Raw genomic sequence first — 11222 nt, 5'->3', positions numbered from 1 at the left:
GGAAAGAAGTATGTCAACTACAGAGTACTCCATGGAGTTAGGATGTAAAGATTTAAGAAGGTGACAGTTTGAAAAAAAGGTCTTCCTACAAAGAGAAAAATTACCCTACCATCCATGTTGGCAAGAAGCAAAGTGTCAAGTAATTCATGTTGATGAAAAAAATTACCATTGTCATTTACCAAAGATAATGAAGACATAACCATTGTTCAGAGACAATTTGTATAATTTACCAGAAAAGTTACCTGGATTAAGAACAATAATCTTCTCTTTTCTACATTTTTCTTGGCATGCATTAATGATTAATCTTGAAAGGACTCCAAAAAAAAAATAAAAATACTACCACTGACAAGATTAATTCTGTATTATAAATTTAATAGCACATTACTTCATCATTAGCGATTTCTCTAGAACTCTTTTGTGGTGTTCTCAGAAAATAACGATGGGTGGAAAAGAAGTCTCAAACAAAGTTTTAAATCTTCAGGAAAGCTTTCTGCTAAGACTGTATGAGCAGACATAAAATTAAAATGGCATCATTTTATTCCACACATTTTCTGTAGGCTGGTTTTTGGACAAATGTGCAAAGCAGACAACTCAGCAAGCCACTGAGAAGAGGAATATTTTCTGCCTATCTTCAACACTGAAATAATGTCCACTTGAAGTACCACTGTCACAAGCATCCCGACAACTTCATCCAGACCGCACCAGGCACATCGCTCCAAAGGGCAGAGAACTCACAGCATCTAGGTTTGGGTAATGCTACAGGTCACTCGCTCATTGGTCTGTTTATGTTTCCTTTCATTTGTTTCTAATAAAAATCTTGGAGATCAAAGTTTCTGCTTGACATGACTTCTCTGGAATTCCAAAAGGCTTCACCAGGGCTTTCTGGCTACGCTATGACCGTCATTTAATGGATTACAGATACATTTCCCCCTATGGCTTCATGACAGCACAATGGAAACACACAAAACAGCATATATTCCACATCATGAATTTCAGTTTGAGCAAAAGCCAGCATATTAGGGAAAATTAGAGATGGAAAAGACTTACCGCTATACATCTCATTCTCTCCTCGTTTTCTCGGTACAGTTAGCTCTTCAACCTTAATCCAAATTAGCCCAGTGACAGACTGACTTCTACTTTTTAATTGCCAGAGGGCACATATGCTTGCCAGAGAAAGACAGAAAGACAGAGAGAGTGAGAGAGAAAGCACCCTTAATGGGATGTGGTCATGCTGCAATCCCTTCTCTTCTATTTTCCATTGTACTGGGATTTGAGACAGACATGAACATATGCCTTGTATGTGTTTTCAGACCTCCAGGCAGGGATTTGAACTGTGGATGGCCATATGAGATCCTACTCTTTTAATCACTATGGCTAGCATGATTGCTTTTAGGAAATTATTCTGGGGCCAAGGAGATCTTGCTACTATATTTCTATAAAATTCCAACCGTGTAATTTTATATAAGCCATCCTATATTCAATCTACTTATTACTCTCTTGTGCTTGGCCAGGCAATGATGAAGTAAGGTAACAAGTTTATGTGTCTCACACAGCATTGGGCACAGAGGAGGCACATTCAATAGTAGTTTCTTTTTCTTTTTTAAAAAATAATTATTTTATTTATTTATTTATTTATTTATTTATTTATTTATTTATTTATTTATTTATTTATTTATTTATTTATTTATTTATTTATTTATTTATTTATTTATTTATTTATTTATTTATTTATTTATTTATTTATTTATTTATTTATTTATTTATTTATTTTAATTTGACCAAAGAGAGAGAGGGACAGTGAGAAAGCAAGTCTCCATGTTCAGGACTCAAACTACAGTCCTCCACGCGGTAGTCCAGCACCTTTAACTATCGGGTTGTCGGAAAAGTCACAGCACATTTTTACATAGAAAACATCGAAAAATATGTTGGAAAAATATGACAACCCAATATTTTATCTGAAGTAATGTCTGAATTTAACTTGAAAAAAGCTGATATGTTCTCTGAACTTTTCTTGCTACTTTAAATCAATATACTCCAAGGCATGGAACTGAAAAATATCGCTGGAACGCCCATTCTCCTTCCCCCTCTGTCCCTGCAACAATCTCCCTTCATCTACACTAAGTGAGGTCTACCATGAGTCTGCCCAATTCCATGTGGCTTCAATTCCCTGAATGCTTGATAACCTCATTGCTTTTGGTTGTCTCTAAGTGCTTAGGCATAGTGAAGATTGCAGTCATGTGATAAACAGAAAAAAGAACATTAAATGTAAGGCCACAGTTTGTAGAAGCACAAATAATCTAACTCAATCCTCAAAGGACAGGCATGTAAACTTTAATGTAGTCACAAGAGTGAATATTCATGAGTCTCTTTCAAATGAAATATTTGGCCCTTGTGCTTCCTCAGGGATTCAAATCTCTTAAGCAAGTGTTTTTCTCTTCTACTATCCTGGAACAGGACAGCCTACCCTCACATTCAAACTGATTCTACTGGTTGGAACGTGTGACTTTGTGCCAGGCTGTCCTGGAGAGAACAGACAGAAAGCAACAATATACACGCAGTCGTGACTCCTACGTCTCCGCGGAAAGGTGAAGCAGGCCATTGTGTGCATGCTGGGAGCTGCTACAAGGGAAGTGTAGGTCAGGGCCCGTGTGTGTGGCTGGACAGGTTGTGCAGGTTCTGTGGTGAACAAGGACTACATTTGAGGAGCCTCTACCCACCTTTCAGACCTTCTTGATTTATATGTTTCTCACGACAATTTTCTGACAGAGGACACCAGAATCTAATAAAATCAATGTATTGCAAAAGTTTGCAACAGGAGTACTGGACTGAGGCATTGTGGTTAAGGTGCCTGGATCCCACATGGCTGACTGAGCAGTCTGAGTCCTGAACCTGGCAGTTTGAGATATGCCAGGCGTATGTGTGCATGCATTCACAAAATCCCAAAAGGAGGGGGAGATGGAGAAGGGACTGCAGTGTGACCACTTCCTGTCAGGGGGTGCTTTCTCGTTTTCCTTCTGTCTCTCTGTCCCTCTCTGGTGAGCACATATACCCTATGGCAAATTTAAAAAACTTGTGCAGATGCACAGAAACAAAGTATCCTGATAAAGGGCTACCTTTTTTTCTAACTCACACAAGAAAGGGAAGGCTCACGTTGGGTGTGAAGAGAGCATTGAGGGGCCGGCAGGTGTTGTGGTGGTTAAGGATACTGGACTCCTGCATGGCTGACTGTGGTTTGAGTCCTAGGCCTGGAGGCTTGTTTTCTCACTTTCTCTTTCTCTCCCTCTGGCTCTCTCTTGCTTGCTCTGTCTGTCTGTCTGTCTCTGGTCAAATTAAGATTAATTAATTAATTAAATTTAAATAAAATAGTTTTTTTTTTTTTTTTAAAAAAAAGAGAGAGAGAGCATTGAAAGAGCCTGTTTAACTTCATCTAGGAAACAGGAAAGGCCCCCCTGAGAAAGTTGGTTTAGCTGAGACAGTAGTTTAAAATTTCATTGCAGACTCTGTGGAATATCCAACTTACTTCCTTTTATTTAATTTCTAGTGAAATAGTTTCTCAGAAAACACACCCTGGACTCGCAATGAGGTCTCAAATCTGCCATTCAGCCTCTCTCCGTTGTTAATTTGCAAGTGAACAAAAGCGCTCTGAAGTCAGAGCAAGAAGGTGGCAAGTTGCACACACCTGGATTGCTATGTGTTCCCTCTGACTAACTCTTAATCTGTTTTCTAAATGTGTTTTGTCGTGGTAGGTTATTCAGAAATTCTGCTACTTTCCCACATGCTCAGTAGGGACTATAGGAGGAGCTGGAGGGTAACTGCTGCTTACTGGCTGAACAAATGAGCTGTGAGGATCCTACTTTCCTGCTCCTGGCAAATTAACCACTGCAAGGATAAGACCAATAAAAAACATTTCTTAAATTGATTCTACTTTAGAGAATTTAACCATCAGCTATTTAAGGGGCATGGAAATAAACTCTACTCTAAAGAATAATGTACTTTGTTTCTACACAGTAATAATTATGAATCACAAGGACCATAGTGAGTATCATGTCCAACCCATGTATTTAACCCTGTTCTTTGTTTTGAGAGATTTTTGCTATAAGGGACATGCACTCACTGGAGAGACAGAAAGTGAGAAATCACTCCCCCAGGGAGTATGGCAACGCTGCAGTCCCCTCTCTTCCCATCTCCTCTCAGGATTTTGGGCACACGCACACACACACACACACACACACACACGCACACTCGAGTTTTAAGTTGCCAGGTTGAGGACTCGAATCATGGTAGGCCATGTGGGAGTCCAGCGCCTTAACACTACCCCACCTGTTGGCCCCCCTGTTCTTAAAGACTTGTGTTTATTCAATTTCTCTCTGTAACAACATCTGATGTAGGAACTAATTTTACATATGATGTAGGAACTAATTTTATTCCCATTTTACTGACTGGAGATCTGAGGCATAAATTCATTTTAACAACTTGCCTGAGATCACAGAGCTTGCCGATGTCAAGATTTGAACCTTGGCAATGTGCCCCTAGGCCATGTACACTTGATCATTCTACTGCCCTGGCTTTTTGGGGTGAGCAGCCAGATGAAATTGAAAACCAGAAAATAAACTTGCTTAATTATTAGAAATAGGAACACAGATCAACATCTAGAATCAACCACACAGTCAGTATAACTGGCAGTTTAGTCAGAATACATTTTTGGACCTATTATTCACTGAGAAAGACTTTTTCAAAAATAATTATTTACTTTAATTTTATTTGTTATTATAATTTTTAAATTTGCTACAGAGTACACATGCTTACCAGTGTGCTGGGGGGAGAGAAAGTGAAAAAGCAAGTCTTCAGGTCTGGGACTCGAACCACGATTGGCCATGCAGGAGTCCAGTACATTAACTACCACACCACTGCTGGCCCCTTGAGAAAGACTTTTAATGAGAAAAAGTATAGTGGATGTAAAAGAGGATACAGGACATATGAAGGCCCTGAGACCCTCAGAATGCTGGACCCAGGCCTGGACATACAGACCCACCTGTGCACTAAGCCCATTCCCCATGAATGGTCTCCACTGCTTGGCAGACAGCTTCTTTAGGCTGAGTTTCTAGCATGCTGTGACTGATCATAAACACTGTCTTAAGAAATCCCTGAAGGGGTTCCTGCAGAGCTGTTGTCCCTTGAGGTGCTCAGATAAAAGCACCTGTGGTCCTCAGGGTTTAGAGTCCTGGCCTACTGCATCCGCCTCTGAAAGAGTTACAGATGTAATGGCCATCCCAGGTTCCTAAGAAACCCTATACCAATGCCACTGCACAGCGTTTGCAATCTCTCCCTGTTTGACTATGGGATTTTCTGGGTTTAGGACATGTAAGAAACCACCCATAAAGCTATTGCTTGAGAAGTGCTACCTCAGGGTGAGCATGCCAGTGAGGAACAGCAGTACACAGAGCATGGGGGAAAGGAACATGTCTCAAGGCAGGAGTAACTGGGCAGGAAGCAAACTGAAATCCCCCGAATGCTGACTACAGTATTTTAACACACTATTCCTAACCTCGCTCTTTCTATTACTTTCTTCTCTCTCTTTGCTCAATTGAAGCACACAAAAGGAGCAGAAATTTTGATTATATAAGACAAAATAATAGTTCTGGCATATTAGCAACCTTGTGTGTAGCAAAATTGGCACACGTGCTCACCCACATGGTGTCTCCTTAGGCCTGGTAAGGAGAAATGGAGCACAGTCTGTAGGAACCAGATCACCTGAGGAGAGGCAGGTGGAAGGGCGTCACTTGGACTTTTTTCAGTCTTTAAATGTTCTAAATTTTATTTTTTTTCTTGTTTTTCAATTTGAAAACAAAAAGCAACAATTGGAAAAGAATTGGAAAAAATATATAATCTCCCATGCACTATTACAACAAAATATTATCTTTAAAAAAGTGTAATCCAAAGGGACATTTAATTTCTTTCTTAAATCTATCAAGAAATATGCGTAAGAGAGGAAAAATAAAAGTTCTATTACAGGAAAGTCTGGACACAATTCTTTCTGCCTCATTTGTAGACAGCCACAAGATAACAACTGTTTTGAAATAATTTTCCTTTTACTTCAAGTTTTTTTGAGATTCTCAAACCTTTATAAAGAATCTCAGAGTGGCAGGGGGTTGTTCTCGAGGAAATCCTTCCTCTCCAGCAGTCTCTTACCCACTCATGACACTCTATGATAACCTCAATTTCAGGGCGGTGGGAATACTATTTCTGAGCACATATTACTGTTGGCAAAGATTGTAAAGTAGGAAACGATTTGGGTCTGAAGCTGTAAGTTCACTTCTCTGAGTCATTTTAAATAGGTAAAGATGGAGGTCGCTAAAAATGTTCTGAACAGGAAACACTACTTGGGCTAAGAGCACACAAGAAAACTGATCTGCAGCATGAAGTCTATCTGTTAAGGCAGTGGGTTCAACAGTTGAAGGTGGGTGGACTGGCCCTGCAGGGCACTTGGGGTGAAAAGGACACTCTTCTGAGAGGAAGGTGGGAATGCTTACGCTTCCAGTTATTAATGAATGTTTGGAGCAAGTCCTGCCCAGATGAGCAGACACTCGGGTTCACTAAGCTCTGTGAGGAACATCACTGCAGACCCTTAAGCTCTGGCAACTTCTGAATTCTTACTTTGGGCCCTGTGAAGCCTGGTTATATTTCATCTCTGCAAAATGTCTGATCTTTAAAACAGATCCAGCCATCTTCTCCCTTTGTGTAAACTAGCTGAGTAGCTCCCTTTTACCTCTCTCCAAAAGGTTTTTCATAAATAAGAACACATGCCTACCCAATTAAAACTGCCTTAAAACTTTGGTCCTACAAATCTGCATTATGGTGCTTAAATTTAATTGCACATTATTACAGAGCAATCATTGCAGGATCTGAGCTAAATGGAGAATTCCAATATGAAGTGGTGTACTCAACCCTCCCCCAGGTATCTATCTGAAATGTCTGCACATTTTTGTTTTTGCTATTGCATGGAAACTGAGCTAAGCAGAGTCAAAACTAAATGTTAGCACTATACACAGTCATTATGAAGGATATTGCAACGTTTTCTCATGAACTAGAGTCTGTAAAGATCCCAAATTGACACTATAACTAGATTTTTTATGTTATTGCTCAGATTGTGAGAAGAAAAAACAATTCAGAATGCCCATGTATGCGTTATATGCAGGAAATAGAAAATAAGGTATACCCAATTTGCTCATTTTACAGGAATGTTAAAAATGGTAAGTGATTACAGAAATTGTGTTCCTCTTCAGAGTAGTAACAGCACAACTACTTTAAGTAAAGCATTTCTGGAAAGTAAAATATGTGTCCTTTGCTAAACATTCTATCATAAATTAAGAAAATATTTCCTTTGATTTTTATTTTTTGAGAGGTTTTTCTATAGGGCGCGTGTGCTCACCAGAAAGACAGGCAGAGACAGAGAGACAGAAGGTGAGAAATCACCCCCCAGGGGGGATGGCAATGCCACAATCCCTTCTCCTCCATTCTCCTCTCAGGATCTTGGGCACGCACACACATGCGCCTGGCGTGAGTTTAGCCACAAAATCTGGGAATCGAGCCATGGTTGACTACATGGGAGTCCAGCGACATAGCCATTATGCCATCTGCTGGTCCTGGAAGTATTTTTTTTAATATTAGAGAGTGCATGTGACCACATGCATGCATGAGAGAGAGAGATACAGAGAGACAGAGACAGAGAAAGCACCATCGACAGGGTCTCATCACTTTGTGACTCCTTTTATCCAGCGCTCCAGCTCCTCAGAATCCTGGGTGCTTACATGTACACTCAGCATGTTTTCAGGCCAATCAAAGGAAACCAAACCTGTGGTCAGCCATATGATTTCCAGCCTTGAAGGACACTTATTCTACTGCTGTCCCACAGCAGCAGGGCCATGAAAGTATTCTAAATAAAATATTTTAAATATTAAGAAGAAGAAACAATTTTAAAAATAAAATAAACTTCTCTTTTAATATCTATTGTTTCCATTTAAACTATGCTTTCTTTCCTTTTTTAAAAAAGAAATATTTTATTTGACTTTATTTATTTTAATTTGACCAGAGAAGGGGAGGGGAGGGGAGGGGAGGGGAGGGGAGAGACAGGGGAGAGGAGGGGAGAGAGAAAGAGAGAGAGAGAGAGAGAGAATGAGAAAGCAAGCCACCAGGTCCAGGACTCAAACTGCAGTCGGCCATGTGGGAGTCCAGCACCCTTAACCACCATGCCACCTGCTTGCCCCTAAACTATGCATTCTTTAAGACTACCATATAACCTTTGAGGAGAAATACTAAAATTGGAATAAACACATGATATGTCTGAGCTAGTTGTACAGACAATGACTATCAACTTGTTTCTATTTCAATTAAGGTTCTAAATTCCCAGAAATGTAGAAACATACTGTTTCCATAGCAGCAGATAAGAAGTAAAACCAAAAATTCTTATTGATTTTAATGTGCTTGGAGAATCTGTTCTCCCTTTTAACAATAATTTTTTTCTCTTTTAAAAAAATTTTTCAGCAATACTTCACTTTTCTTTTCTAAATGTATTTAGTAAGCCATATAGTTTTGAAATTAGATAATTGTGACATTTTCATAAAATGACATATTCTTAATAATGTAGAATAACTGATATTTAATTCTTAACGTCAAAGAGATGCTAAACTATGGAGTCAAGATGAAGTCTCAAAGACACTAATTATATGTGATAGTTTAATATATGAATAAAAATATTGGGGACCAGCAGTTAGCATTATGGCTATGTCGCTGGACTCCCACGTAGTCAACTGCGGTTTGAGTCCAGGACCTGGCAGCTTAAACTCACGCTGGGCATGTGTGTGCCCAAGATCCTGAGAGGAAAATGGAGGAGAAGGGATTGCGGTGTGGTCATCCCCCCTGGGGGGGTGATTTCTCACTTTCTGTCTGTCTCTTTATAGTGAGCCCATGCACCCTATAGCAAAAACCTCTCCAAAAACAAAAAAAGAAAAGAAAAGAAAAAATTAAAAAAATGTATTTCAATGCTTTTAGACAATACATTAATGATTAAAAGTATAGTTTGATAATATCTATTCTTTTTTTTTATAGAGGTTTTTGCTATAGGGTGCATGGGCTCACTATAAAGAGACAGACAGAAAGTGAGAAATCACCCCACCAGACTATGGCCACGCTGCAATCCCTTCTCCTCCATTCTCCTCTCAGGGTCTTGGGCACATACACACACACACCCGGAGTGAGTTTAAGCGACTGGGTCTGGGACTTGAACCACGGTCGACTACAAGGGAGTCCAGCGACCTAGCCATTATGTCATCTACTGGTCCCATACTACCTATTCTTGTTCACTTATAAGAGACTGATACTAGGGATCAGGTTTTTAAACATAAGTGATATAGCTACAAAACACAAGTGTCTTTGTGATTAATGTGGTAGCATGACAGAAGATAACTGAAATTAGCAGGATAATTGTTCCATGTTAACATGCTAAGAAACCAGAAAATAAGATTGTCCCCATATATATATACATACATATATATATATTTTTTTTTTGCAATTATTCTGATTTCTTTAAATTTCTGTTTTTCCAAACACAGGAAAATGGCTCACCTGTCACAGACATACAACCTAATGGAGCGATGAGAGTGATGGGGGCAAAACCATAGGCTGCAAAGTTCCCTGTCTCTCCCAAGGCCATCAGGATGACACCACCCCACCACAGCATGCTCTTGAAGTATGGCCTCGGATACTCTTGCTGTGCCAGCTGAAGATGAGAATATTTCTGGAAGTAAATAAGAACATAAGTAAGAAATATGTCTACCCAATGAAAACCACCTTAAAATGTTTGGTCCTATAAATTTGCATTATGACTTTTAAATGTATTTGTAGATTATTACAGAGCAATTATTGTGGTTTTCTGTTTGTTCCAAACATATTAGCAGCAGAAATGACTTACATTTAGATATTCCTTTATAGTTTAAAGGGCCATTTCATGTATGAAATTGCTTAATTATTATAACAGCTATCTAAAATAAGTATCATTATTACTATTTGAAGTTGATGTACATGTCCAGGATTTAAGTGATGTTTTAGTACCTATTCCAGGTACTTTTAGAATGTCAGAAAACTTTGGATGCCAAACAAACATTAATGAAATAAAGAGTGTAAATTATCAAATAATAATTTCTTGAAAGAGATTCAAATTTATGGGTCAAACTAACTGCCACATAAACATAGCTGAACAGAAAGCTTTGGTAACAGGTAATAGGGAGGGCAGTGACTATTACTTATATTTGATTTGAGTATTTCTTTGTATTTGAAATATATAAATTCCTGAAAAACTGGCCATTACATAACGCTATATTTACCAGATGATTTTCATCATAACTGAACATACTTTCTTAGAAGAAGTATGTACAATTCCAGATTACTTGAAAAATTTAAAAAGCAATCAATAAAAACGCTAGAAGAAAATATGGAACATAAAGTAAAAATCTTGAAATAAGGAGCACCTTTCTGTGATACAAATTCATAAACCAGAAAAGTAGAAACTGCTAGATTTGACTATATTAAAAATATATACAGAAAAAAATACTATGAACATAATTAAGATATAAACAGTAGAGTAGGGTGGGAAAAAATACTGGGTTATCTGAAAAGTCATAACTCACTTGTGCATAGCAAAAATATGTCATGATTTTTCCAACAACCTAATAGTCGCAATAACTATAACAAGAAAGGGTTAATATTACTTTTTTTTTTTTAAGAGGTTTTTGCTATAAGGCGCGTGCACTTGCCAGACAGACAGAGAGAGAGAGACAGAGAGACAGAAGGCGAGAAATCACCCCCCGGGGGGATGGCCACACCGCAATCCCTCCTCCTCTGTTCTCCTCTTGGGCTCTTTGGCATGCACGCGCACGCGCCCGGGGTGATTTAAGCCACCGGGTCCGGGACGTGAACCGCGGTCGACTATGTGGGACTCCAGCGACAGCCATTATGCTAACTGCTGGTCCCAAGAAAGGGTTAATATTACTAATATGAAGAAAATTTCTAAAAAAAAATGGCAAAGAATCCCAAGGGATATTTCACAGAGGATACAAACTAGTAATTTATAGAAGTAAAATTACAAGTGAAAAAAGATTACCAACTTCATGGATAATCAGAGAAATGGAAACATTTTGAAACAATATTTGTTTATTAGATGCCTTTCC

At 38.8% G+C, this 11222-nt stretch overlaps 1 protein-coding gene across 1 annotated transcript in view; it reads right to left on the bottom strand.

Annotated features, from left to right (window-relative positions):
• Positions 1–11222, bottom strand: part of NIPAL2 (NIPA like domain containing 2) — a 111902-nt gene that overhangs the window by 84534 nt on the left and 16146 nt on the right. The window contains exon 4 of the mRNA XM_006159726.1: positions 9622–9793. Coding sequence (XP_006159788.1) covers positions 9622–9793 — 172 coding nt within the window. The remainder of the gene's footprint in view (positions 1–9621; positions 9794–11222) is intronic.

The sequence above is a fragment of the Tupaia chinensis genome, unplaced genomic scaffold, assembly GCF_000334495.1.
Source record: "Tupaia chinensis unplaced genomic scaffold, TupChi_1.0 Scaffold000646_1, whole genome shotgun sequence".
Classification (NCBI taxonomy): Eukaryota; Metazoa; Chordata; class Mammalia; order Scandentia; family Tupaiidae; genus Tupaia; species Tupaia belangeri.
This window is presented reverse-complemented; position numbering and strand designations above follow the sequence as displayed.